General features: G+C 40.6%; 2 protein-coding genes across 6 annotated transcripts; one reads left to right on the forward strand and one right to left on the reverse strand.

Moving 5' to 3' along the window:
- Positions 1–1,036: 1,036 nt before the first annotated feature.
- Positions 1,037–18,617, forward strand: col1a1b (collagen, type I, alpha 1b). 4 transcript variants are annotated; one of them, XM_085170194.1, is made up of 51 exons: positions 1,037–1,260; positions 2,635–2,823; positions 3,397–3,413; positions 3,520–3,558; positions 4,208–4,300; positions 4,865–4,927; positions 5,021–5,065; positions 5,245–5,298; positions 5,593–5,646; positions 5,875–5,928; positions 6,161–6,214; positions 6,308–6,361; positions 6,471–6,515; positions 6,690–6,743; positions 6,906–6,950; positions 7,138–7,191; positions 8,341–8,439; positions 8,545–8,589; positions 8,675–8,773; positions 8,877–8,930; positions 9,029–9,136; positions 9,425–9,478; positions 9,627–9,725; positions 9,810–9,863; positions 9,953–10,051; positions 10,204–10,257; positions 10,374–10,427; positions 10,598–10,651; positions 10,758–10,811; positions 10,925–10,969; positions 11,076–11,174; positions 12,594–12,701; positions 12,958–13,065; positions 13,436–13,489; positions 13,608–13,661; positions 13,786–13,893; positions 14,120–14,173; positions 14,306–14,359; positions 14,457–14,618; positions 14,712–14,819; positions 15,498–15,605; positions 15,744–15,797; positions 15,877–15,984; positions 16,083–16,136; positions 16,257–16,364; positions 16,672–16,725; positions 16,832–16,934; positions 17,043–17,303; positions 17,409–17,599; positions 17,697–17,939; positions 18,046–18,617. In XM_085170194.1, exons 1-51 carry the CDS (start codon positions 1,179–1,181, stop codon positions 18,190–18,192), a joined length of 4,308 nt encoding a protein of 1,435 aa, XP_085026320.1. In that variant the 5' UTR covers positions 1,037–1,178; the 3' UTR covers positions 18,193–18,617. The 4 variants fall into 4 exon arrangements, with proteins under 4 accessions (XP_085026320.1, XP_085026319.1, XP_085026321.1 ...); XM_085170193.1 differs by having other exon boundaries at positions 1,038–1,260; positions 16,832–16,939; positions 17,021–17,303; XM_085170195.1 differs by lacking the exons at positions 6,161–6,214; positions 6,308–6,361; positions 6,471–6,515 and having other exon boundaries at positions 1,038–1,260; positions 16,832–16,939; positions 17,021–17,303.
- Positions 18,402–27,936, reverse strand: sgca (sarcoglycan, alpha). Of its 2 annotated transcripts, XM_085170204.1 has the most exons (11): positions 27,558–27,929; positions 27,105–27,233; positions 26,862–27,010; positions 25,957–26,023; positions 25,662–25,860; positions 25,326–25,494; positions 24,939–25,147; positions 24,739–24,765; positions 24,363–24,536; positions 22,187–22,213; positions 18,402–22,096 (listed from the first exon to the last, which is right to left on the reverse strand). In XM_085170204.1, exons 1-11 carry the CDS (start codon positions 27,592–27,594, stop codon positions 22,090–22,092), a joined length of 1,194 nt encoding a protein of 397 aa, XP_085026330.1. In that variant the 5' UTR covers positions 27,595–27,929; the 3' UTR covers positions 18,402–22,089. The 2 variants fall into 2 exon arrangements, with proteins under 2 accessions (XP_085026330.1, XP_085026331.1); XM_085170205.1 differs by lacking the exon at positions 18,402–22,096 and having other exon boundaries at positions 22,183–22,213; positions 27,558–27,936.

The raw sequence follows: 27,936 nt of genomic DNA on the forward strand, positions 1-27,936 counted from the left end.
GTGTCCACAGTGAAAGCAGACTGCTTTGTGGACTTGCCAGATTTTTTCTCTCTCTCTCTCTCTTTCCCTCCTTCTCCATCTCTAACATCATGGGATGTCCTATGTTTTTGGGGAATGGGAGCTTTTGAAACAGAAACATGGATGTTTTCAAACTGTGTCAATCTTTCTTATTGGTTGTTGCTAATGCTAACAAAACACCAAATCTGTAAGCAATGTTATTGGTGATTGAGGAAGAGTTAAGATAATTAGAGGAAACATAACGGGTTATAATATGTTAATATTTTGTGAAGGCATCAAACTTGCAGTTACTTATACTTGTAACTGGATTTAATAAATCTATGTAAAATACTTTATTTGAATATGAACACATATGTTCTGTACACACAGAACACTGGTGTAATCTGCAATGTCCTGCAGATGCTTGATACTCGAAAGTGTTCAGGCCCCAAGAATAAAGAAATGGACCACAATACCATAAAATGAATTATTTTCAGCTTAAGTTTGAATAAATTTACTTGAATTGAATACATTTACATATACATACACAAAATGTTTCTCTACCAACATGCAAGGAGTCCCAAAATATCCTGTTTAATCTTGTTACTCTTCGTGCGTAAATTACGCAAACTTCTCTTCGGCTGAATTCCTCAAACATTGCGTTGAACCCTTTACATATATAAAATAAATAAATAAAATAAAACTGTGAAAAAGAACTCAACTTCCTGCACATCTGAAAGCAAACAGCTACTCAGCATATCGATGAACACGGGAAAGACAAAACGCTTCAACACGAGTGTCAATTAAGAAAATCCACGGAGCGTTAAGAAGATAAAACACGTCTGCGCGGTGGAGAGCCTGCGTGTAAATGATGCCTTTCCTCATCATCCACGTTTGAGCTGAAACGTGAACTTGTTTGACATGCTCTAAGACGGCCCATCTCTCTGATGAAGGAGGGCCTCTGACTTGAACATGTACAAGTTATCTGCTGCGCACAGGACCTCCCCAAAAGTTTAGGCATATAAAAGCCAAGCTAACTCATTTGTTTAGGCAGTAGGGAGTTTCTGCTAGGGTCTGGATTGGAGTTACACACAGACCGGACCCTACCGTGTATGAGTGGTGTCTGAGGAGATAGAGGATTCCCCTTTTCCGCAAAGAATCTACATGTCTAATATTTAGACATGTTCAGCTTTGTGGATTTTCGGTTAGCGCTTTTGCTCAGCGCAACAGTGCTTTTGGCGAGAGGTCAAGGCGAGGATGATAGTAAGTATCACTTTCAAACATTGATTTGAGTTGTTTTTGGAGCGTTGGCACCCTCAGGATGTGGATAGCCAGCAAAGGATGCTGAGCAGTTTGCTGGAGCTGATCGTCCTCTGCGGGATACCCGACTCCAGTGGGCAGACATGGTGAAAGTTGTTACGCAGTGAGGCGCTTTGGTGGTTTCTTTGGAGACTTGGAAGCGAGTAGGAATTTATAGACTGGATTTTTTCCATTATTGACTGCTCCTTTCACTGGCGTGCAGATACATGCTCAGTGTGCGTCCTCCTGCTGGAGTGCAAACCTGAAGGGAGCAGCTGCATTGTGTCTGATGCGCAGTGACAGGACAATGGCTCCATGAGATCTGAAGCACACGCATGAAGAAAATTTAGATTGGCGAATGAGTCTGATAAAACAAATCGTTTATATCTGTTTTGTCTGGAGAGCAGTCTTCTCTAGTTTTATAAGTTTGCATTCTAGCTGATAAACATGCGTCAAAGCCTGACTTGATCTTTAATCAACAGTTCACCAAAAACGCATCAAGAGAGAGCAGACAGAATTTATTTTGGTAATCAAGTGTGAGAGATTAGGCAAAACTTCATGTCTCATGTCTAAGAAGCACACTGAATTAAACGTTTTTTCAGGCTGTGTAAAACTGGACACGGTTACCTGAAAAAAAGCGAGAATGGAAAAATCGCTTAAGTCTGACGTCGACAGTTAAAAACGCCAGTCTAGACGTCAATTAATCACCAAAGCGGCGAGGGCGCGGAAGGTGTTTTTTTTGCAGGGTAACAGCGCCGCTTTGTGGCAAATACTGGAACTGTGCATTCATCCTCCCATTTCTCTGGCCCAACCTCATATCCACTGCCTGACATCTGCGTAGGCCCCACGAAACTTTCCGTTCAGAGTTATAATCAAATGTTTGAGGAGGGACCATCTACGTAGGACAGTTGGACAAGACCATTACTACCCCTTATCTCTCTGCAGCCAGAATTTCTATATTTGACAAGCTCAAATCATATGTAGTTCCTGTAGATGTGCGTGGATGTTAGACTTTATTATATGCTCGTTTCCTGATCACACATCAGTCACCAAACACACAGTTTTCTAAGGTCAATAACAGCCCACAGTTTTTATATAAAATATGCCAGCTTTGTGTTTGTGTTATTTAGAGTCTGGTCTACGTGGTACTAGCTCCCTTGATCTTTTATATGAATTTGATACAGTCTTTAAGCAAAAGCCCATCCACCATAATGCACACCTGTGCAGGTGTAGCAAATGCCAAACTATCCAATCTAAACACAAATTAGTTGTACTAACTTCTAGAACTCTTGTTCTCATCACATTATCGCCTAACTCATTGTGATTTTCTTGTCTCAGGAACATTTGGCAGCTGCACATTAGATGGACAGTTGTACAACGACAAGGATGTATGGAAACCAGAACCCTGCCAGATCTGCGTCTGCGACAGCGGAACCGTCATGTGCGACGAGGTGATCTGTGAGGACACATCCGACTGCGCCGATCCCATTATTCCAGACGGAGAGTGCTGCCCTATCTGCCCTGATGGTACTGCTCACCAATTCCGAGCTTTATTTAGCTTTTTGGCACCACCCACTTTCCCCTTTTGCTCCATTTTTGACCAGCCATGGCTTTCTGCCCTCAAAAGGACTCAATGCCCTTGGCCTTCCTGCCTGCCTATCTGCCTGCTTGTTTAAGGATTTTTCATTCAGAACCGAATCATTTTGGATTACGTTTTGATCCCTAAATTTTTAAATGTGAATTCTTTTAACAATGGATTATCCCTGCTCTTTGGCAAAGTTTGGCAATGATTATATAATTTCCCATTCAGTCCACATATGCAGTGAAAGTAGAGGGTTCTGCCGAACTTATACCTACTTTCCTATTTTTTCCACTGCAAAAATTACTTAGCAGTTACGTTTTAGATTGGGTTGGAGTTGATAATTATGAGAAATCCAGCATTTCATGGATGATTCAGCCTTCACTCACAAATAACTACAGACAACTTATTGCTTACAGTTACCCATCACTTTCGCCTTTTCCATTATCTTTAAATATGAATAAATGTGTCTCCTATGAACATTAAAGAGGTGCTGACATTTTTTTTCTGTTTGTTTCCAGGTCAAGATTATACAGAGGTACCTTTCCCTTTTGATGATGATTATTTTTATTAGTCTTATTATTATTATATCTAATTATTTTGTATATGAATTAGCCTAACTCCAGTTTTCTGTCTGTCCATAGACAACTCCCGAAGGACCCACTGGCCCCAAGGGAGACCCGGTAGGTGCTGCATTATTTAAATTATTAAAAACATTCAGACTATTGAAGACATCTTCTTTTTGTCTGTCAGTACAAGTGACAGATAGGGTCTGTTATCTCTTTCAGAAATATGGTTTTCTTCTGACATTTGTTGAAACAAAGATGGTTGTTTTTTGCTGTTCTCGTGCGATATAATAATATTTTATTCAGCTTTAGTTCCAAATCTTTTGAATCACCATAATTGGTGCGTAACAGGTGGCTGGTTGTGTTTGTTTTTAGAAGGAGGCTGTTTTGTTTCCTATATTCTTCACTAGTCAAAATAGACAAACTCACTATGCATCAGCTAAGCGAGCCCTCACAAACTGATTTGATGAACTGATTTTCTGATGAAGCTGCTTGTTACTGATGACCTTTGATAATTAGGTCAGAAGGTCAAAAGGTCATTGCAAACTTCACAAGTGATTAAAGAGAAATTGGAGGAGGAGGCGAAACATTAGGGACAACTTTGAAGCTTTTAGTTTTAAGTACTTAAAACTACATCTACATCACTTCTTCTGTTTATTCCCTTATATTGTAAGACCCTTTATATTTGCTATTCAGCTTTGTGAAGTTAAGAAAAATAATTGAAATAACTAGCCCCGAATATTGCTAATTAATCTTTTTTCCCCAGGGTCCTCCTGGTTATCCCGGCGCTAATGGAATCCCTGGCGATCCTGGCCCACCTGGCCCCGCTGGCCCCCCTGGCCCCCCTGGCCTTGGCGGAGTAAGTATCATCGCATCAGAACATCCAAGACAGGGACTGAGTTTCGTTGATGACAAATGAGACCCATCTCATTTTTCCATGTTACTTCTGCCATCTGGCATGGATTGTCTTCAGTTCTATACTGAACGCCAATTAAATAATCAAGGTGCTGAAGATTTCACTTCAAAGCTGGGACAGTTCCTCCATGTGTATTTCAGCACTGAGAGTACTGACAGCTCCCTTCTCCTCACATTAATGTCTCAAAGTGAAGAGTGCTCGAAGTTTATCTAGTGACCTGAACTGATACATAAAAGGATTCTTACTATTTTAAAATGTCCATGTTTGAATAGATCATATTGATTTCCATACAGAACATCCTATTCCTACCTTAGAAAACGAGTCTTTACACTATAGGGTGTGCGTTAGCAAGCGACTATGTAACATACAACAGTGACCTAACAGTAGGGGGGAAGATGGTGTGCTGTGCAAAGTTTTTCATGCTCTTCTATCGTCTTCCACTACATTGGGCCAGTAACTGTACCTTGAGGTGTTTGGTGATTAACTCTTTGTGTGCTCCTCCCACAGAACTTCTCTCCTCAATATTCTGACCCCTCAAAATATAGTAGCCCACCTGTTCCTGGCCCAATGGTAAGTAGGTTTTATCTCTCTCAAAATACCCTCATTTGATAATTATGTATAGGTGCAAGTATTTATTGGCTTCTTCTCTGCCTTCGTCAATAGGGTCCTGCGGGTCCACGTGGTCCTATTGGACCTACCGGCCTACCTGTAAGTATTTCTCTATTAAATAAATGGTAGTCCAAGTATTCCATGCATTTGCAAAACCATGCAATTACAATAGGCCAGAGATTTCTTCCCTACATGTTTTCTTGCTTTAGATGTAAAACAGGAAAATGAATACTTTAAAGAAGCTATTACACTGAAATGTTTCTCTCGTTGTCGCTCAGGGTTCTCAGGGTTTCCCTGGACCTGCTGGAGAGCCTGGTGAGCCCGGAGCTTCTGTGAGTATACATGACGTTCTACTAAACCTCTACCTTCCCTTGTTTTGTCTGTGCCTTTTTCCAGTTCGAGCTAGTGTAAAAGTCGGTTGTGAACCCCAGAAAGTCTTTAGACAAAATACTTCCTGTATTCATTCTACTTCCTGTTTTAATCACTGACCTACTGACACAAATCACTTTTTTCATGCCAACCAATTCCCTGTGCTGTACCTAGAGCAGCACAGAGCATATTCAGACACTTGCTTAAAATAGTCAGCAGTGTGTTTTGCTAATACAGTAATTTATTGGTGTTTTTAGGGTCCAATGGGTTCTCGTGGTCCTGCTGGTCCCCCTGGAAAGAACGGAGATGATGTAAGTGATCTATTGAGATTTTTATTCCATGTCTTTGCTTGTTTGCTGGGACACTTCATACAGAAATTTCATGCCTAGCTAACAGGGACACATAACTAATATTGGTTCCCTTAAAATAGATATTGCTATTCTTTTAAATGTGTTGAGGTCTGTAATTGCTTTTGTTGATTGTTTGCTTGCACGAGCTTACTTCATATTCCTCATCGCATCTCTGTGTGTTTACAACAGGGTGAGGCTGGCAAATCTGGACGCCCCGGTGAGCGCGGAGCTGCTGGACCTCAGGTGAGTGGTTCCCACTAGGGCAAAGGTCAGGAGATGGTAGGCCAAAAATGAAACCTAAACTGACATTTATGAGAAAAGCTGTTATTCAGCATGTATGCAGGGACAAGCAAGTTGTTGTGAAATATATTCATTTCCACATATTTATCCATTATGTTCAGTTTTCCAGGCCTCATTGTGCTACCTTCAAAATGCAGTCGAAGTTATTCACATTGTTCTTCTTTTTCTCATGCAGGGTGGTCGTGGATTCCCTGGCACCCCTGGACTTCCAGGCATCAAGGGACACAGAGTGAGTCTGAATAGTAATAAAAAGAAAAAAAATCACTTTTAAACAGTTATGAGTGGTGACTGAGTTTAAAATGCTCGCTAATTTTCTTTGTAGGGCTTCAGCGGTCTAGATGGAGCCAAGGGAGACTCTGGACCTGCTGGCCCCAAGGTAAGATTTCACAATGATGGCATTTCATTGTGAAATGATATTAGTCTGCATCATTATAAAACCACAATTTCAAGCTGATCTCTTGTCTTTTTCCTGTATTTGTTTACAGGGAGAGCCTGGCGCTTCTGGTGAGAATGGTATCCCTGGTGCCATGGTACGTTTTTGCTCCCGTTAATCAAGTTGTTGACATATGAATCATTTTAAGGATTAAACACTGTTTTGTAATAACAGTTCAGATTTGATGCAGAACTGCTATTTTTTCCAACGCATATCTTCAAAAACTAGGCCAAACCTTCTTGTGACCTTGGTTTGTTTTTGTCTTTTCTAGGGTGCTCGTGGTCTTCCCGGAGAGAGAGGCCGCCCTGGAGCTCCCGGCCCTGCTGTAAGCACTTGTCCTCTCCTTAGTCACTTATTAAAAGACCCATAATTACTACTGAAAAACAACACAAAAGCTGGGAGATGGTTGTGTTCTTCTCTCATGTTTCGTGTCTTACTATTGGCTGGATCTGAAAATATTTGATGTCATCTCTTCTCTCCTCTGCAGGGTGCTCGTGGTAATGATGGCAACACCGGTCCTGCTGGTCCTCCTGTAAGTACTGAATTTTGCATTGTTCATTTCAAACTCATTCGAGACTATAACTTAGATCTGTCCACAAAATGCTTTAGTAAGAGATTCATACCATAAACGAAGGGATTCTTCCTCAGCTTTCCAATCAATTTATTACAATGTTTGTGGCTCAGCATTGTGTCTTAATATGCTCTATATTAAATTTCAGGGACCTACTGGATCTGCTGGCCCCTCTGGATTCCCTGGTGGTGCTGGTGCTAAGGTAAGTCACTCAAAAGAGTTCAAGAGTACATATGATATCATAATAGCTTTCCTGATTGACCTTTATATATATAACCATTAGATAATGGTGACAGTAAAGCTCTCTCAAGTCTAATCTCAAAATTTAGGTAGCCAAGGAAAGCTTTGGAGAACCATGACAATATTTTAGCTTATTATCGCCTTAATCCCTCACTAGGTGTCTCATCAACTCCCCAATTATTAGTAGCTTATTAGTAGAACATTACAGGAACTCTTATGCCTTGTTTGGACTTAAAATGAGCAAACTTCCTAGTAAGAATCGTGTAGAAGCTACATACATCTAACTCAAGAAACACAGAATTTCCCAAAATGAGAAATTTGTGTCCAATGTCATGCATCTCTCCTCTCCCATGAGAAAGGTCTCGGCTTAACCCACTTCACTCTTTTCTTACACATCTGGTCTGTAAAGCTCTTTGAATGCCTAAAGCTTCTTGGCACTGGCAAGATTTCACCCTCAGGCCATTTGAATTACAATATACTCTAAGGTTAGCATGGATTGTAGCCTATTGCCCAAGCAGTAAAATGCTAATAGCGTATTTAGCCTAATACTGTATACTTCAGGTGAACAGTCTAACCACCAGATGGCATCAGTAGGCTTCTAATGGCACGTTAATCTCTGGTGCCTCTCCTTCCTGATGCCATTACCGAAGGAGCTATTTTAAATATCCTGTAACTTTCACCTACTATGATGTCACAAATTCCTGGTTTATTTTAGGAATAAAGACGAGGAGAATAAAAGAAGCAGTCATGATGAGAGAACAATCATGCAGTTTGAAGTTTCTTTCTAAATAAATCACTTTAGGATTATTGTGAGGACAGTTATGTCTCTAAAAACACACATTATTTGTGCTCAAATTCCTTCATGAATAACGTTGTTAGGTGCATGCTTTACGCTCAAAATACATTTTATTTCCACTTGTATAGCCAAGAGCAATACACCATAGCTTTGATAGAAAATTTCCTGTCTTTTGAGTGATATTTATGTGTGTGTATAATACTTAATCTTTAAATTATGTTTCTGATGTTCAGTGTGGTCTCCTTCTCCTTTATCAGAGCACAGACATAATATTGGAGGTGCAGATTTATGAAATATTTTTATCTTTGTGCACAGGGAGAGTCTGGTGGTCCAGGAGGCCGTGGATCTGAGGGACCCCAGGGAGCACGTGGTGAGCCTGGTAACCCCGGACCTGCTGGACCCGCTGGACCTGCTGTGAGTAGATGCTCAACTTACACATACCATCATGTCTATCTCAGATGTTATAATAAAAAAACACTGAACATTTTCAACATTTTTATATTATTCCTCTTTTAACAGGGTGCTCCTGGATCTGATGGTTCCGCTGGCTCTAAGGGTGCTCCTGTAAGTATCATTTACAATGATTACATTTATTCCATTTCAGTCCTGCACATGAAGTGTGCTTACACCCCACATTTTCCATCTGTAGGGTGCTGCTGGTATTGCTGGTGCTCCTGGCTTCCCCGGTGCTCGTGGTCCTGCTGGAGCTCAGGGAGCTGTTGGTTCTCCTGGCCCTAAGGGTAACAATGTGCGTTGGCAATTGATTTAGTGTTTTTTAATGTTTTTGTCAGTATTTTATAGATCGTAGATTACCTGATAGCTAAATAAAATGTGTATGCTTCTGCCAACAGGGTGACCCTGGTCCCTCTGGTCCTAAGGGAGAGCCTGGTGCCAAGGGAGAGGCTGTAAGCTTCAAAATACAATGATCCTGAACAGTTTCCACTGCATCTTGCCAAGATAATAAATTCATGCTTGGTTTAATGAAATTTCCTTTCTTTTGCAGGGCCCCGCTGGAGTTCAGGGACTTGCTGGCCCCTCTGGTGAGGAGGGAAAGAGAGGAGCTCGTGGAGAGCCTGGTGGTGCTGGACCCCGTGGACCCCCTGGAGAGCGTGTATGTTTGTCCCTCTTTATCTTCGACCGTGTGACATTTCTCATTGATACTTAGTGTTGCTTTTTGTGTGCCTTATGGAAAACAGCATTAAAATAGGCAACACTTTCTCACCATCACTCCTTATGTTTTAATTGAAAATGTCCATGTTAAAACCCTTTGATTTCTTTTTCTACAAAGTGTTCTGAAATTGCAGTGTGCTAAATTCCCACGGGGATTCATCTTAGTAGTTGGAGCCCAGCACCTACTTCCCTTTTAATGACTTGGTCGGTGTCTCTGTTCTTCCATTAGGGTGCCCCTGGTGCTCGTGGTTTCCCTGGTGCTGATGGAGGTGCTGGTGGCAAGGTGAGTTAGTCAACTAAAATCACTTAGCCACCTTACTCCAACTTATTCAAACCTATCGGAATAGCTAAACAAGCCATTACTGATCATTTAAGTCATAAATTGTATCCAGTATCACAGCTTCTAGATCTTTTATTAACTTACATTACAGGGTGCCCCAGGTGAGCGTGGTGCCCCTGGCCCAATGGGAGGTCAGGGAGCCACTGGTGAGTCTGGAAGCCCTGGTGCTCCTGGTGCCCCTGGACTGAAGGTTAGCACGACGATGTACTTCTTCAAATGCAACATTTCTGTGATGTTTTGGTCATGAATTTTACACATTAACTGTTCTTCTCAGGGTATGACTGGTAGCCCTGGAAGCCCTGGACCTGATGGCAAAGCTGGACCTGCTGTAAGTATTGAGCCTCAAATAAACATATGTTATATGTTATATCACTCTTAGAACTTCATTTTTTGTTTTTTGTTTTTTTTTATATCTAGGGTGCTTCTGGACAAGATGGTCGCCCTGGACCTCCTGGCCCCGGTGGATCCAGAGGACAGCCTGGAGTTATGGGATTCCCCGGACCCAAAGGAGCTTCTGTGAGTTTACAGAGCTTTTCTGCTCATTGTCTTTCCAGATGTCATGGATGTGATTTTTCTTTTTAGCCCATAGAAATGAGTTTAAATAGAAATAATAGAGCAGAATTTCCCCATGTGGCAGATATAAATATGCACTTATTTCTTTTTACTAGGGTGATGGTGGTAAACCTGGTGAGAGAGGTGCAACTGGACCTGCTGGCGCTCTTGTAAGTAATTATACTTTTCCCACTTAAACAGTCACTTAAAACAAGTTCCACCTTTAAAGACTGTATATATTAATATAATAGTGGAAACAGAGTGTAACAGCTGTTTTTAATCACAGGGTGCTCCAGGCAAAGACGGTGATGTTGGTGCTCCTGGACCTTCTGGCCCCGGTGTATGTATCTTATCTGCATTATTAAACAGAAATTATGTTTGCATAGCATTTGAGTAGTTTGATGTATCAGAGGGCAGAAGCCATAGTTGTATCTTTTATGTGGCTGACATGGATGCTTAAGGTGAATCAGAGTTTGCATTGTATCATTTTGTTCTCGTCTTTTTGTTTAGGGACCTGCTGGAGAGAAAGGAGAGCAGGGACCCGCTGGACCTCCTGGATTCCAGGTGGGCTTTAGACATTATTCCAACAGCCACAGCACTCTCATATCTATTGTTGTGTTGTAACGTCAGTTGATAACCCTAAAACATTGTACCTTTCATCCCTGTGCAGGGACTTCCTGGACCCCAAGGTTCTACTGGTGAGACTGGCAAGCCTGGTGAGCAGGTATGTAGTCAGTTACAAAGGACACACTAGAACCAGCTTTCCCCCCTTCTGTCTTCATGTTGACACAGTAAGTCAGATGTCATAACCCTCTCCCTTCTCCTTCTTTTATTCAGGGTGCTCCTGGTGAGGCAGGACCTTCTGGCCCATTTGGACCAAGAGTGAGTATCCCCTCTGTTGCAGAAGCAAAACATTTTCAGCTCCTGTGGTAGACATCAACTTACTGGCAAAACATTTTGTGGCTGATGAGTTCCTTCTTTCCTTCAGGGTGACAGAGGATTCCCTGGTGAGCGTGGTGGAATTGGCATTGCTGGCCCAACCGGACCCCGTGGTGCTCCTGGACCCGCTGGTAACGATGGACCTAAGGTAGGTCAGAAAAACATCTAAACGATGAAGAAACTTTACTGATTCGGCATTTGAGATTCCTTTTTTTTTCTTGCCATGTGTCAAATCCAGTCCATTTTTTTGAAATGGCACAGAAATAAAATTGAAAAATCTACCTGATGTCAAGTTGTAAACCACCAAAAACTAAACACATATTTACTCAGGTATGTTTCTACTCCCAGCTTTTCTCAGAAAACAAGGAGAGCAAACTATTCAGTATTTCTGCCCTTTGTTTTTAAGCTCTTCTTTTATAGTATAAACCAGCCTGCCTGGACATTTAAACGACACATTCATTAAAAATCAGATGTTCAGAGTGGATATGGCACCAAGAATAATCATATTTATATAAAGACTTAAAAGTAGCAAGCAAGTTATTTATGTTGCAAAGGAACTGTAATGTTTTCAGTTCAGAAATGTTTGTCACAGTCCTATTTATTTGCATTTTAAAGATAGAGGACATATTTTTCAACCCAGACCTCACCTGGATCGCATATAAAAATGATCTAGTGTTTGTAGCTGCTGTGCAACACTATTAAACCATCACAAAACCCATATGTTAAAAACACACACTCCTGTATATCGTAGATTAGTTTGCAGGTCTGTTTTTGTCACTACATATTTGACTGGTAGATCCTTATGCAGGGTTTCTGTTGCAGCCCCAATCTTCTCCTGAGATTAAACTAGGGATCCTTTGCCTGTTAGGTAAAGGTGTAACCCGCCACACTATAAAGCCAATGGATTTTACCTCCTCTGTAATTAAAAAAAAAAAGGTAATTTTAGCATTTTGTATGTATATTATTTCATTTCAAGAATAAACAATAATATATTTAGAGCATATAGAGCAAGCTTTCTGCCTCAACATGTTCTCATTAGTCTATAGCTTCACATGCTTAAGGTTTAAAGAAACTGCTAAACATAAATGTGTACAAGCAAAACAGTAGCAGTAAAGGTGTTTTTTTCATCAACAGGTGACTTTGTGGACAATTTATATTTGCTTTTATGACAGAAACAACCTGAGCTTCAGATTCAACAGAGAGCAATATCAGAGATCCAGAAAAACACATTAACACCCATCACCTGGTGGTAATCAGCCTGTAATGTCAAGCCTGTAAAGATAATTCTTCACTTTAGTTTTGCAGGTTTGAGTGCAAAACTAATTAACCCATAAGTTAGAGAAACTAGAAAATGCTGCAAAACAACAAATGTCTCAAGACTAAAATCACTGGGCATCGGTGCAAATAACTAAAATAAGATTTAGGACCAGCAAAATTCTTCTTTTCTTAAACTCATTGTGCTTATCATAACAGAAACAAATCTACCAACATGGTTCATTTGTTGAGCTCCGGTGACCTGTGTTAGCTGGATAACAATGTGAGTCTTCCTGTTTTTGTGTGTACCCAGGGAGAGCCTGGTGCTGGCGGTGCCCCCGGTGGTTTGGGATCCCCCGGTATGCAGGGAATGCCTGGTGAGCGTGGAGCCGCTGGTCTCCCCGGTGCCAGAGGAGAGAATGTGAGTATCACACCCATTCGTATAAAGAAAAAAGCGTGCACAGTTCAATTTTCTCATCATTCAATTTTTTAAAGCTCAGTGAAGATAAAATATCTTATGTATTATACCTGTTATATCATGTGAAATCTTATATCATGTTTTCCCAATATTTAATAAAGATTTAATTACTCTAGAAATGTTGTAATGATTCAAATAACTGTAGCTGTGTAATTTTTATATCAACACAAGTGACTTTTTGTAACCTTTCTCTTTTTAGGGTGAGGCTGGTGGCAAGGGAGCTGATGGTGCCGGTGGCAAAGATGGCCCACGTGGTCTGACCGGTCCTATTGGAGTCCCTGGACCTCCTGGTGCTCAGGGTGAGAAGGTGAGATTGGACAAAAAATTGGTTTTGGCCTTCAAATATTAGCTGTTCGAGTTTAATAATTTTACAGGACCTTTCCTTCATTCAATTTTCATGTCTGGAGTGAAATTTGTTAGTAGTCTTACAACATTTTTACCCACACTTACAGTATGCATAATTCAATGATATAATTATATTAAACATGATGAAAAGCATGCCACATTAATGCAATATTAAAAGATAATAAGACCAACCACGAGTTAAATAGAAATTCAGTGCTTTACTTAATTTTGGCTTTAATATGGTTTATCTGCAAGATCATAAAATACGTGATTGGGATTAGCAACTAATGTGCCTACTGACCTCCTTTTTTCTCCTTCACCTCTGGTTTTAGGGTGAGCCTGGTGCTGTTGGAGTTGCTGGACCTAGTGGTCCTCGTGGTTCCCCTGTAAGTTCTTTTCTAAACTCAAAATCAGATTGAAACCTGGGGAAAAACAATCAAAATATTTATAACTCTGATATGCACATTATTATGACTGAATGACCTTTCTTTATTACTTCAACAGGGTGACCGTGGTGAGCACGGACCTCCTGGAGCTGCCGGATTTGCTGGACCTCCTGTAAGACCCTTTTTTCACTAATTTAGATGCTTAAAAAAAGTCAAATGTGTTGACTTTGGATAAGATTTGAGATGCAAAAAAAGCCATGCACTGATGCATTTCTTCTTTTCATCTCCAACCTCAGGGTGCTGATGGTCAGCCTGGTGCTAAGGGCGAGAGTGGTGACAGTGGACCCAAGGGAGACGCTGGTCCTCCTGGACCTGCCGGACCTGTTGGAGGTGCTGGTCCTCAGGTAGATTGACCTTCATTGTGATTTGTAGTATACATCTGGTGAATATATAGTAAATGGAATAGAATAAATGGAATCAAATGTTCTGGGGGGGGGGGTTTGCACCGTAGATTCATTATTGTGTTCATAAGAAATTGTATATACTGTTTACATAAACATTCATATTTTTCCTATTTTAATTAGCATTGTTGGTATTTGATTCCTCACTTGCAAATATTTCTGTCAACAGGGACCTTCCGGAGCTCCTGGACCCAAAGGTGCTCGTGGTAGTGTTGGTTCCCCTGTAAGTATTCATTCATATTTTTCTTTTGACACTCTGACTTACAAACTCAATGAGATTATTTGTAGTTACAGTTACTGATGTGTTTTAAAGCTTCATTGATCACGTATTTGGTTTGGTTGTGTGTCTTGCTAGGGTGCTACTGGTTTCCCTGGACCTGCTGGAAGAGTTGGACCCCCTGGCCCTGCTGTGAGTTTCTGATCATTTTTAGTGCGATCTATCTATGTTATATTGGAACAGTGATCAGTGATTTTTATGTTACCATAACATTGTGTGTTGTTTCCAGGGAGCTGCTGGAGCCCCTGGAGCCGGAGGACCTACTGGCAAAGATGGAGCAAGGGGAGCTCGTGGTGAGACTGGCCCTGCTGGCCGCCCTGGTGAGGCTGGTGCTGCCGGACCCCCAGGACCTAGTGGCGAGAAAGGATCTACTGGTTCTGATGGAGCCCCTGTAAGTCACTGTTACCCTTTTGGTCCATAATAGATATTCTATGTGTTTTTTGAAAGTCTAAAACATAACTAACCATTATTTCCTTATGTGCAGGGTGCCGCTGGTATCCCTGGACCCCAAGGTATTGCTGGACAGCGTGGTATTGTAGGTCTCCCTGGACAGCGTGGAGAGCGTGGTTTCGGTGGTCTGCCTGGACCAGCTGTGAGTTTGTGTCTGAAATCCTTTATGCCTGCTTATATAGGGGGTTCTGTGTAGGGGACAATACAGTGAGCTCAACCAGAAGATGAAGAAAAAAAACTTAGACTACTTGGTTCATTTTCTTGACTCTGTTAATTACATCACTTAAAACATGACAGATCAAAGTAACAGCATGCATTTGTTGTGATAAACACACATTATATATAATACACTTTCCCATTAAATTACTAGGTCAAATATATTTTGGAGTCTATATTGTCATGCTCTGCCCTTTTGACCTGTAACCTTCAGCATTTGTTTGGACACAACTTTTTGTAATGCATCGTCGAATACTGAGTACACTATGTAGGCTATAGGAATAATAACTAGTACTGCAAAGAGCAAACTCACTATGAAATATATAATTAGTAGCAAAGAAATTTGGACACATACAATGTTAGATTAACCATCCTTGTGTAAGGACATGGTAATATTATAATATTCCTTGGGAAATATTCCACAGTTTTCCTTTTGACCATCTGACATCTAAAGGTGAAAGACCAGCTAATATCTGATTTGATCACATTGGACATTTGGGTTCTCGTATGTGTCTCTCTCTCTGGGTGTTGCTTAGAAAGGTTCAGCTCTGCAAAGAGCATCCACAGGAATCTAGAGGACTGACTTCTTATGCACTTTCTTTAGGGTGAGCCTGGAAAGCAGGGACCATCTGGACTTGTCGGTGAGCGCGGACCCCCTGGACCTGCTGGACCCCCTGGACTGTCTGGTCCAACTGGAGAGGCTGGCCGTGAGGTAAGAAGTCCCTTTTTTCTGTACTTTAACCATTAATTGGGCTAATCGGGCTACTCAGGTAGTACAATTAAAAATGCACTCACAATTCCCACAAATTCAGTTTCGCTGGCGAACATCTTTACTGCTTTACTTCCACAGGGATCTCCTGGTCATGATGGTGCACCTGGTCGTGATGGTCCTTCCGGCCCTAAGGTAACCCCATTTAACTTGGCTAATTTGATAATATTGACATGCATGAAACTATCTTCTCACTGGAAATGTGCACTCACAGGGAGACCGTGGAGAGACTGGCTTGGGTGGTGCCCCTGGACCTCCTGGTGCTCCTGGAGCTCCTGGAGGAGTTGGCCCCTCTGGCAAAACTGGTGACCGTGGAGAGAGTGTAAGTCCACTTTGTAGCTACCTTGAGCACATTTAAACAAAATGAACACACTTGTGATTTTTTCTGAATTCATATGTTCATATCTTTCTTTCCTTTAGGGTCCCTCTGGTCCTGCTGGTCCCTCTGGCCCTGCTGGTGCTCGTGGTGGTCCTGTACGTTTTTCATTGTATAATATGTATTATTAATATGAAACATAAATTTTACATATTCAAGAAGACTGATTACTGTCTAATGATGAGATGGCATCTGGATCTTCTTTTTCTTTTATTCAGGGTCCAGCTGGTGCTAAGGGAGACAGAGGAGAGGCTGGTGAAGCTGGAGAGAGAGGCCACAAGGGACACAGAGGATTCACTGGTGCATCTGGTCTGCCCGGAACTGCTGTGAGTAACAGTTACCACATTAGCACTTTGGAAGAAATAAAAACTTTGTGCTGAGAGCTGCATTTATCCCGTTACCCACAGCTGGATTTGCATTTAAGGTTCAGGTGGATATTTACTGGAGTTTATTAAGGTCTTATAAACAGTTGCTAGTTACATGCATCATCAAGTTTTATAAAATACAACATTAATCAGTCTCACTTTTTAAAATTGATTTATGGACTTATTAAACTTGATTTTATCACATTTTCTATATTCTACTATATTTTGTTATACCATAGTTCATGTTAGCATCCTCATCTGTCTCTAGGGATCCCCTGGAGAGAGAGGCCCTGCTGGTGCTTCTGGACCTGCTGGACCTAGAGTAAGTACTACTGTTAACAGACACAAAACTTTCTTTATTTAAAGTTTTCCTTCAAATTTGTCAATCAGTTCAAGGCAAAAGGTAATCATTTGGTTTTCCTCCACAGGGACCTTCTGGATCAAACGGCGCCACTGGTAAGGATGGTGTGAACGGTATGCCTGGACCCATTGGACCTCCTGGACCTCGTGGTCGCAATGGAGAGATGGGACCTGCTGTAAGTTGAGCAATTATCATTACTTTATCCATATTCTTACACCTTCAGACAAGTTAAGCAACCCCTGGTGTCTCAAAACAGGGACCTCCTGGACCTCCCGGACCTGCTGGACCTCCTGGACCTCCCGGCAGTGGAATGGACTTCATCGTCCATCCCCATCAGGAGAAGGCCCCTGATCCCATGCGTGGTGGCCACTACCGCGCTGATGATCCTAATGTCATGCGCGATCGTGACATGGAGGTTGACACCACCCTTAAGACCCTGACACAGAAGGTCGAGAAGATCCGCAGCCCAGACGGTACCCAGAAGAGCCCAGCCCGCATGTGCCGTGATCTGAGGATGTGCCACCCTGAGTGGAAGAGCGGTGAGCGCAGATCAATTCTCTGACACAGCGTTTAGATAAAGTATAACACGAGGGTGAGCTCAGTGTGAGACTTTCTTTTTTTGATGTCCCTGTATTATATTACAGGCATGTACTGGATTGATCCCAACCAGGGCTCTCCTCTGGATGCCGTCAAGGTCCACTGCAACATGGAGACTGGTGAGACTTGTGTCTACCCCAGCGAGTCCACCATCCCCATGAAGAACTGGTACCTCAGCAAGAACATCAGAGAGAAGAAGCACGTCTGGTTCAGCGAGTCCATGACCGGTGGATTCCAGGTGAGAAAACAGAGCAAATGAACAAACCTGGACAGTATTCATGCTTTACTATTAGGCCTGTGACACTATGCGTGCTTCTCTTCTCTCCGTCACGCAGTTCCAGTATGGCAGCGATGGAGCTGATCTCGAGGATGTCAACATCCAGATGACTTTCATACGCCTGATGTCCAACCAGGCCTCTCAGAACGTTACATACCACTGCAAGAACAGCATCGCCTACATGGATTCTGCCACCGGCAACCTGAAGAAGGCTCTGCTTCTCCAGGGATCCAACGACGTCGAGATCAGAGCGGAGGGCAACAACCGCTTCACATACAGTGTCAGCGAGGATGGCTGCACGGTGAGTGTGCTCTCTCTTTGCCCCAGGGCTAAACTTACACAGGATCCAAGTACAAGAAAAGAGAAACTAATCTCTTACTATGTCTCCTTTCTGTTTCTCTCTACAGTCACACACTGGCACATGGGGCAAGACAGTCATTGACTACAAGACATCAAAAACATCCCGCCTGCCCATCATTGACATTGCTCCTATGGATGTTGGTGCACCTGATCAGGAATTTGGCGTCCAAGTTGGCCCTGTTTGCTTCTTGTAAAAATGAAAGAAATATGGACATGACATTGTTGTTTTTTTTTCTAGCAGTCATCTCTAAATCCTCTTTCTATGCATTCATTTGGCTGCCATTGGTCCACATGCTTAAAACCACTCTACTGAAGACAGTGTTTGTGTCTTTCCAATCATGAGAAGTTTTTTTTGGGACTGCTACTTCAAACGAAACCAACTGCGAGGACACTTTAAAAAGAATCTTTTGTTTTCACTGGCAACAAGAAAATAATATATGCTTGTGTAAAATTTCCCCCCGGAGATTAAGACAAACAAAAAAAAAAAAAACAACAACCCAGATCTGCACATGCAATGAAACACAGGTGACTTTTGCCATTTTCTACCACTGCAGAAGGACATTGAAAACAACAAATGATATGTACCATTTTTCTGGTGTTAAATAAATTGTAAAAAGTGTGAAGTGTCTTCTTGTTCTAAATTAATGAGAAAAACACCTGAACGCTGAGCAGAGAAAGCAAACACCAGCAAAAGAGCAAGACTAAAAAGCTCACCTTCATTGCAAAATCTAGATGGCTACCTCATAACAAGACATCACCCCTTTTTGCTATGTCACACACCACAAGTCTATTGGGGGAACACTAAAACCATTCAAAGGTGCTATTACCGATTCAGTGAGGTCCAGCTAGTGGTGTTTGATGGTGAAACTCACACTGTCGTACTGGAATCATTGCCACTTAATGCCTGCAGAACCTTTGGTGCTATTAAATTGACTCCTTGTCTTGTTGTCTATGCAGTGCAATTGTTTTCTTCTTAAGTGTTGGTTTGATAACAGAGGTCCTCTGAAAAAGTGATCACTGCAATTGTATTGCATGCAAATATGTCTGGTTCAATATCATTTTCCCTGCCCATGTGTTCAATGTTGATCTTTCTGTCTGTTTGCCCCTGTGGAAAACTCCTCTTTACTAAAAAAACAAAAACCAAACAGCACACATCTCCCACCCTGTTGTTTATGTTGTTTGTTGATGTCTTTCTTGCGAAGGGTTTCTTAAAAAAGAATTTGAAGCAGACCCACTTTCATGGTTTAAAAGAGAGATTCTGTACTTATTTTGTACATGTATAATAAATCAAGATGTGTTTAATTATTTTGGGTGCTGAAATAAAGCATGTGAAGTGGTCTACTCAGTGGCAGAGTTTTCACTGTCCTGTTTTGCAACTGTTGTGAAACTGAGGTTTTAGAGAAGATAGCTCACGCTGAAGCTGTTTTTTGGGATTTTTTTTTAGAGAGATAGGTCTCTGGCCGAGAGATACAGAAGCAATTTTGTCCATGTGTTTAGAAATCAACTGTTCCACAACAGTTGCACTGACTACTTTTTGTTAAGCAGCAGTGAAAACAAGGCCAATTTACCAAATTCTAGCCTTTTTTTGTGCCTAAAAAAGTTATTGGCTCCTTAGCTAAATTTCTTAAGAAACCAAACCTAAAATACTGCAAAATGCAGTTTGAATTTACTGTAACAGGATTATCGGTGAAGCAGCCGTAGTTGTTTCCTTGTCACACTGAAAAACAAGGAGCTAACTTTGCAGAAATGAATGCTTGACCCAGAAGAGAAAACGCCCATACCAAATGAAGATACACCACCAGCGACTCCTTCTGGATGTCTAATGCAATAACGGCTGCTTCCTGCAGCCAAAGCACAGAAGCAAACTGGAATGACAATTACTGCTGCAGTGCACTGCAAAGCTGCTATTATTTGCAGGCTTCATAAGGCTTTCATCCTGCAAAACCAGATAAAAGCTGCAACCCTTTAAGAAGAGGGTGAACCTATTTTTGATCCAGCCATAAGTGATGAATGATCTGTAAACTGTTGAACTGATCTCCTCTTCATAGTTTGCTTTGTCACTAGACAATTTACTGGCAAAACTGATTAGTGGTTCATACTGTCACAGCCCAACTCACCGAATGTGATGAGGGGATGATGATGAGGTGACTTAGAAAACAGATATTTATAGATAAAAACAACATCACTCGTGTAAAGCCGGTCAGGATAAGAAGCAAACGAAAGAAAGAAAACAAACAAAATCATGCTGTGAATCAGAACATCACAGCTTACTTGCATAGCAGCGACAACCCACATGTATCTGTCTGCTCACGGCCACTTTGTTAGGGTTCAACTGGTCATTAACACAAATATCTAATCACCCAGTTACATGGCAGAAACTCACCGCATTTAGGACATGGTGAAATAAATGCCCTTCAACTCAAGCAGATTAGGTAAGAAAGGCTATTTCAGTGACTTTGAACGTGGCATGGTTGTTGGTGCCAGACTGGCTGGTCGGAGTATTTCAGAAACTGCTTATATACTGGGATTTTCCCAGCTTTCCCAGGGTTTACAGAGAATGTTTAAAAAAGAGAAAGTGGTGAATGGCTGGACTCCTTTTTGCTGATAGGAAGGCAACAATAGCTCAAATATTTGTTACAATCATGTTCAAAGAGCATCTTTGAACAAGAAATATGTTGAACCTTGAGGCAGATGGGCTACAGCAGCAGAAGACCATACCAGGTGTCGATCTTGTCAGGTAAGAACAGGAAAGTGAAGCTACAATTAAAATGGAATCACCAGAATAGGTCAGTAGAAGAGTGGAAACACACTGCCTGGAATGAGCTCCATTTCCAACTAATCACTGTTTAGATGCCAGAGCCCATCTGAGTATTGTTGGTGACCATGCTGATCCCGTTATGACCCCAGTGTCTTCCAGCAGGATATCACACACCATGTCACAGTTGCTCTGATCTCCTCAAACTGATTTCTTGAACATGACTTCATTGGTACTCAAACGGCCACCACAGTTACCTGAACGTAATCCAAGAGAGCACCTTTGGGATGTAGACATTCACATCCTGGAAGTAAAGCCAACAAATCTGCAGCAACTGTGTGATGCTATCATGTTAACATGGATCCAAATCTCTGAGGAATATTTCCAGCACCTTGTTGAACCTATGCCATTAAGAACTGAGGCAGTTCTGAAGGCAAAAGGGACACCAAACAATAAAATGTCCAGTGAGTGTATACAAAACTATAGTAAGAAATAAGAATAAAAAAATATCCTGTTTTTCTTTTGTATATACAGCATACACACAGATCCAAATTAAACATACATTTGAGCTCATCTTTATCCTTTCGAGCTCCCTTAATGCTGCAGCTGCTGATTCTCTAAAGCAAAGTGTAAACAAAGCATTTCTACTTTGAGCTCATAAAGCAGAACATGCGTGCTGCAGGTGCTGAACTCCAACTTGCAAACCCTACCTGACATCTACTGCATGTACAACCTGTGTTTAAAAGCGTATCTAAACTGAAGCTGTCCCTTCTTATTTATTATTGTAATACCACTAAATAAGCATAAGATGAATATAAAGAATGGATATTGAGCGTTTTGCAGGTCAGTCATAGAACATGCCAGAGTAAGAACATGATTTTTTTGCTGGAATCGTTCATATAATATACATTTTTAGCAGCCTGGGTTAATCAAATCAAATGGATTTCTTCCAAAGTTTGTCCAACTAGTAAATCAATATGCTACACACATGCTACACACATCACACAGGCTGTAGAATTTGTCTCCCATCACATACCTTTTAAGAAATTAATAAATATAAACAAAATATTTTCACAGAACATATGAACCAAAGAAATATTTAATCCACAAAACATGCTTCAGTGTTTATAAAATGACCCATGTATTAGTTCACAACGTGTGACAATAATTAACTTGATATACACAACATCTGAGCTATTAGTATACTATTCATTTACTTTAATGGAACCCAAACAGGAAGAAATGATAATATCCAAATGCAAATATAATCCACAAACTGTGTCTCAGAGATGTTATTAATAATACTCCATGTGCTATATCTTATCCATCGCTGCTCTCACTTCCTGTAAACACACACAAAAAAAAATATTCTTAGAATAATCAGCAACACCGAGCAGAATCAGTGCGGAGGAGAATCCTGTGAATGGCCTTACCTGGGCAGTGTGTCACTGTATGGATCTCTACCAAGAGAGTAAGAAAATAAATACAATTAAAAACTACTTTATTTATTATGATTTATTACAACTGTTGGAGAGTAACTCATGCAACACAGCAGTAATAGTGACACTAACTTCACCAACAGCAGATGGCAGGTGTGATGAGATGTTAGTACTTATTCTTTATATGCTATACTCTAATAAACAAAATACTTCGGATTGTAAACTGCTGGTCATACAAACATATTTGAGTATGTAGATTTTCATTTGGTAATTTGTGACGTCTGTTTGGTTACAATTTCTATTGAAATGGTGTTGATTCATGGACACAAGAATGACTTTTGATGTAACTTATTATAAGCTTCATTTGTTTTACAATACTGTGCAAAAGACTTGAGTCACCCCTCATATATATATATATATATATTAGGGGTGCAACGATACACAAAATTCACGGTTCGGTTCAGTTCGATACTTTGGTGTCACGGTTCGATATTTTTTCGATACAAAATAAATGTCATTTATTAAATTTTCACGGCACATTCTGCACCACATCTCTGTGCGTTCATCATTTGTTTGAAGCCAGCTCACCTCCTGCAACCACTTTTCCGAGAATACGCGCTTCTTTTGTGGTTCGGACTCCTTCTGACATTTCTTTGGAGGAACACCAAAGTAATTGCTTAAAGGAGCTTCTTCGACATCTTTAAGAGTTCTAAACAAATGTCTGTCCTCCTCCTGAAAATCTTATGTACGCAAACAAGCGTTGCAACTTCTTATCTTGTGCGCGTTTTTTATTTTGACAGGGAATGCGCACCTGCGGACCACTTATGTGCAGCCCTGGTTATTTAGCTCGTCATAATGCAGCCACAGAAATTCTTTTGTCCATGAAACCATAAAGCTGCACTTTCTTTTTGCCTTATAGTCTGATTTGTCATAACTTTTCCGTTTTGTGGTAAGCTTTTCTTTGGCTGTCACTTCTTCACGCTGACCTGTCTTATTTGGCTCAGTAGAACTAAAATATATATCCTGCTGCTTTTACACACGCACTCACTTAATGCTCAGCGATTCTCTGCGCGATCAACCTCTCACATGTTTAAGCTGCGGGAGATTTCACTTGTCATGTCTGCATAGTAAGCTAACGATTGATAAGACGATGTCAGAGGAATTGGTGCGCAAATTATCATCACTCGCCAATCAGTGCTGTCGCTCTCTATACACAGTTTGCGCACAGTTTGCAAAGTGGAAGCAAAAAACAAGCGCAAATTCAAACGTGATTTTAATATGTCACATATTGACAGTGGCAGAAGGAAAGTTGATAAAATAAATTTTTATTTAATAACTTTGTATTGTTCGATACATATGCGTACCGAACCGAAAGCACTGTATCAAACGGTTCAATATCGATACAAGTATCGTTGCACCCCTAATATATATACAGTATGTATTGCTTCTGAGGAGGAGGATGTTTTTGTAAATATTTAAAGTGATCTTTTTTGGAAATCTAGCAAAGAACTTACACATGACTGTGTATTTTGTTGTACAGTTATTCTATACTGTGTATTTTGTTGTACAGTTATTCTATACTGTGTATTTTGTTGTACAGTTATTTTATTTTCAACTTTAATTTATATATTTTATCTTATTCTTTCCCAGTTAAATTTACCCCTCATTCTAATTTGTGTTGTACAGTTATCTCATTCTTAACTTAATTGTTATATTTTATTTTATTTTATTCCTTCCTGGTTAAATTTACCCTTTTATTTTCATATTTATTTCCTATCTTATTCATAGCCTTTTCTTTTTTCTTTAGGTCACGAGCAGTTGTCTAAGCATTTCACTGCATATCGTACTGTGTATGACTGTGTATGTGACAAATAAAAATTTTAATTTGAATTTGAATTTGAATTTTGAAAGAGACACAGCAGGATTGGGGATGCGTTTCAACAAGTGGTGTTTACAAAATTGAAAGAACTGAGAAAACAGAAAAGTGCTGTCAAATTTCCACCCTGCGATACTATTTGGAAAATTACAGGAGAAGCATCCCTGATCAGAACAACCCAGTGCATCATCAGAGCAACATTAGAGTGGTGTTACATTAGGTTATTATTGTGTACCTAATAGACTGGCACCTCAGTGCACGTAACTGATAGGAATGAATGAGTGTGGTGCTTACTGTTGGGCCATGATGAGTGGGATGCTGTCAGACTGCAGCGGGGAGGCCCTGTCTCCAGTCCGGCTGTTAAACATGGGCAGTGTGGAGAGGGGTGGAGGCGCGCCTCTGTTTCCAGCCATGGTCCTCAGCTCGTCAGTGTTCTCATGGATGGTGTAGTGGTGGTACAGCTGAATTCTGAAGCACACATCGCATACAGATTTTTTTTTTCTGCAAGCTTGGAAATATTTTTGCTGCACTATATTTCAGATTCATTCTGTGAAATATCACTTATAATGCTGTCTTAGCTGACTGGTACTAAAAAGTTAACCATCAGATCATGTTTTAAATTGAAAGACAACAATCAGGTTTCAAAATCTGTTATAAACAAAGTACTTACTGGTTTGTTCTTGCATTCCTTTTGCCACTATAGAAAAAGAGTAAAATATCCGTTTAATATTGGATCAATCAAAAGTATAAATAGATTCCCATCCTTGGTGGAATTTATCCCACTTGGATGACTACATAAAATCCCAGTAGAGGGAAGAGCAAAGCCTTTACATATTTATTCAGAGATTAGATTTAAAATTAGATACATACATTCCTTCCCTTCTGCCAAACATGACGTAAGCCAGCAGCAGAAACAGGATGATGGCGAGGATCAGGGGCACAATCACTGTCACGATGTAGTCTGGGAAATAGTCTCTGTTTGGAGGAGACTCCAGAGGTTTGAAGTCCTCTCCAGCCTCCAAAATCCCTGAACCCATCGTGGGAGCAGGTGGCTTCGGCTTCATCTTCGTCAAATCAAACTGCAGGAGGAGGAAGAGCGTTAAAATGAAGCACAGAGCAGCAGATGAGATAAACAGCTTTACGCTGTTTGCTTCTGCTTAGTAGTTAATGAGACAAAATGAAATAATCGATTGAAGCTTTAATCATATATATTTATATATATGTTCCTTCTTGGGCGTGCATCTTTTCTGGCCTCACCAGCTCCGTCTTGCACCAGGTGATACAGTTGCTGGGATTTATGCAGAAGTGGCATTCTCCAGGGACTTTGATTTTGGCCTCTTCCTTGCACAGCTTTTTGTTCTCCGGTGTCAGCACCCTCAGGAGACATTTGGAGAAATACTCCTCTGACCCTACCTTCACATACACACTGTCACAAATCAAATTTGACTAAATATGCATTTTTTTCCAAAGCAAGTTCTGTTACAGCAGCAAACACGGTGCTAATAAAATACAACAAACTTAAGTAGTAGTACTAAAAAAAACATAATTTTAAATAAACCCAGTATGTATAAGAATGTACAGATGTCAGTTTACCCTTCAAAGTGCCCTGCAAGAGGGAGTGGAACTCTGCCACCACGGTCGAGGGCGTTGGTGATGTTGATCATTTCCAAGATCTCTGTGTCCCACAGCTTCTGCAAATCCTGCTTTATCTCATCCTGAACAGTAGAGGGCAGCACTTTTTCAATCTCTCTCAGCTTGATGAAGACTTCGACTTGATAGGGCAGAATCTTCTCTGTAAATACACCGGCGAGTTTCGACATTTGATACACCCACATTCATTATAACTATTATTTTGGGACTTAAACGTAATGGAATTCATCGCAAATACCTGGAACGACTTTGATTATGAGAAGGTGTCTGACTGTGTCATAGCTTCGCTGGTTGGTGGCATAAATCTGTCAGAATGAAATGTAATATTATTAAGATTATGACAGTTCATATGCATTCCAAGAGCACTTTTTGCAAAACTTCCACTTCCGCTTTTCCATTTGCTGTCAATTTCCCAGAGTGCCTTTAGCTGCTGTCTGCTCATTAGTGTATGAAAAACGCTTTTGCTTACAGTAACAAAAAGTATCTGTTTCAAAACCTTTAAATTATTTCTTAATAATTTAAAACTTACACTAAAACGAAAATAAAGAAAATAAAGCGGCGAAGATTAGTTTAATATCTTACATTTTCTGCTGTATAGCTGCTTAATACTTTATGTTCACTGTTCTGTAAAAAGAAAAGCGAAACAAAACAAAAACAGGATGAACTGTTTAAACAAAAGCAAAAAAATGAATGCACCTAAAAAATGGCGTGTAGTTTGTTACAATGGGAAAAGTTTTGAATCAGAATACAGCTGTGTTCTGTGTTGACACCAAAAATTTAGCATGTTTTCTAACTGAAATAAATTCTGTTTGGTTGAGACTAAAGTGTCACTTCTGACATTTGTATCTCTTCTTCTTCAAAGACAGCTTACTTCCTGAATTTTTAATGTTGGTTCAAAATAGCAGCTGAAGAGAAGAGGCCCAAGGCTTTTGTCTCTGGGGATTTGACAACAAATCCTGACAGCTGTTTTTGATAGCCACATATTTTTCATATTTGTCTCCACTGTAGCTGTGCTGGAATGTTATCTTTGTTTGGCCTACCATCGCGACAGAAGAATGTGCAAAAGTAAGGCCAGAGGTGAATGTTAGATGTGCAGCATGCTAGAATATTGTGCCAATGTTGGTGTAAATGATGATTTCACACCTCGATTATACTTTTTCCTGGAGACATTGGTGTGCCATACAAGAAGCCATTGTCATAGGGGTTCCTTTGGGTGAAGCGCAACCACTCTGGGAGGTCTGGGAAATTCTGTTTGTTGCACTTAAAAATTATGGGGTCGTTGTACAATATGCCTGATTTGCAAAACACAAAAAGAGCAGAGAAAAACAGCGTTAACACATGTGGATGTCTTATCCTTTTAACTGAATTTAGATCATTCTGTCTCACCGTAGACTTTGCCCAAAGGTTCAAAGTCGTTCTGGAAAGTCTCTCTAAACAGTTCATGTGTAAAAAACTTCCCCACAGGAATGGTAACTTTGATGTCAGAACTGGCCTCAAACAAACTGGCAGAACACACTGTGTGGAAGTGTAAAACACACACACACACACACACACACACACACACACACACACACACACACACACACACACACACACACACACACACACACACCAAACAGTTTATAAGAAGGGTCAAAAAAGGCAAACAAAACCTTAAATCTGACATTAAAAAAATGACAACACACATATCCTGAGGCTAGAATCCTACGCACAGTCCTTAAAAGCTGATATCAAGGGCGAGTGTTTTTACTAAATAACACAGAGTTGATAATTAATGTTGAGGAAGGTCAGCGAAAGTTATTCTTTGATGAAGCTAAATCATTTTACGAGTGAACTTGCCTGTTAAAAAGAAGACCCAGCTCCCACAGCCTGCCATCTTGTTTTGAGTTTTGATTGACAGAACCAAGTGGAGAGGGGCTTGGTCACTGCAAAGGACATGTCAAAACTATTTTTGTCTCACTTACCTAATAACATCCGGAAGGGTGACTGTGAGTCTGCGAACAGTAGGCCTTCGAGGGATATTTATGTTCTTTTTGTTGATATACAGTCATATAAGTCACATACAGTCATCCATTTTTGCTCAGTACATTCACACATGTATCCATTTGACTTTAGTAGTTTATATTTGCCTTATATTTCTCCACTGATATATTTAGGTCTCAAACACTGTTGTTGCAATAGTGCAATAGGCTAATGAAGCTTAGAGTGATTTTGCTAC

The sequence above is a fragment of the Neolamprologus multifasciatus genome, chromosome 8 (assembly GCF_963576455.1).
Source record: "Neolamprologus multifasciatus chromosome 8, fNeoMul1.2, whole genome shotgun sequence".
In the NCBI taxonomy this organism is placed as follows: Eukaryota; Metazoa; Chordata; class Actinopteri; order Cichliformes; family Cichlidae; genus Neolamprologus; species Neolamprologus multifasciatus.

Excerpts from the sequence above, each read along its gene's own strand:
- col1a1b (XM_085170193.1), top strand. The coding sequence starts at position 1,179 with ATGTTCAGCTTTGTGGATTTTCGGTTAGCGCTTTTGCTCAGCGCAACA. Across the intron at positions 5,647-5,874 it reads CTGGAAAGAACGGAGATGAT|GGTGAGGCTGGCAAATCTGG; the intron begins GTAAGTGATCTA and ends TGTTTACAACAG. Across the intron at positions 14,174-14,305 it reads GTGGTAGTGTTGGTTCCCCT|GGTGCTACTGGTTTCCCTGG; the intron begins GTAAGTATTCAT and ends GTGTCTTGCTAG.
- sgca (XM_085170204.1), bottom strand. The coding sequence starts at position 27,594 with ATGGCAGGCTGTGGGAGCTGGGTCTTCTTTTTAACAG. Across the intron at positions 25,495-25,661 it reads CTTGCAGGGCACTTTGAAGG|TGTGTATGTGAAGGTAGGGT; the intron begins GTAAACTGACAT and ends GATTTGTGACAG. Across the intron at positions 24,537-24,738 it reads AGGAATGCAAGAACAAACCA|AATTCAGCTGTACCACCACT; the intron begins GTAAGTACTTTG and ends TGTGTGCTTCAG.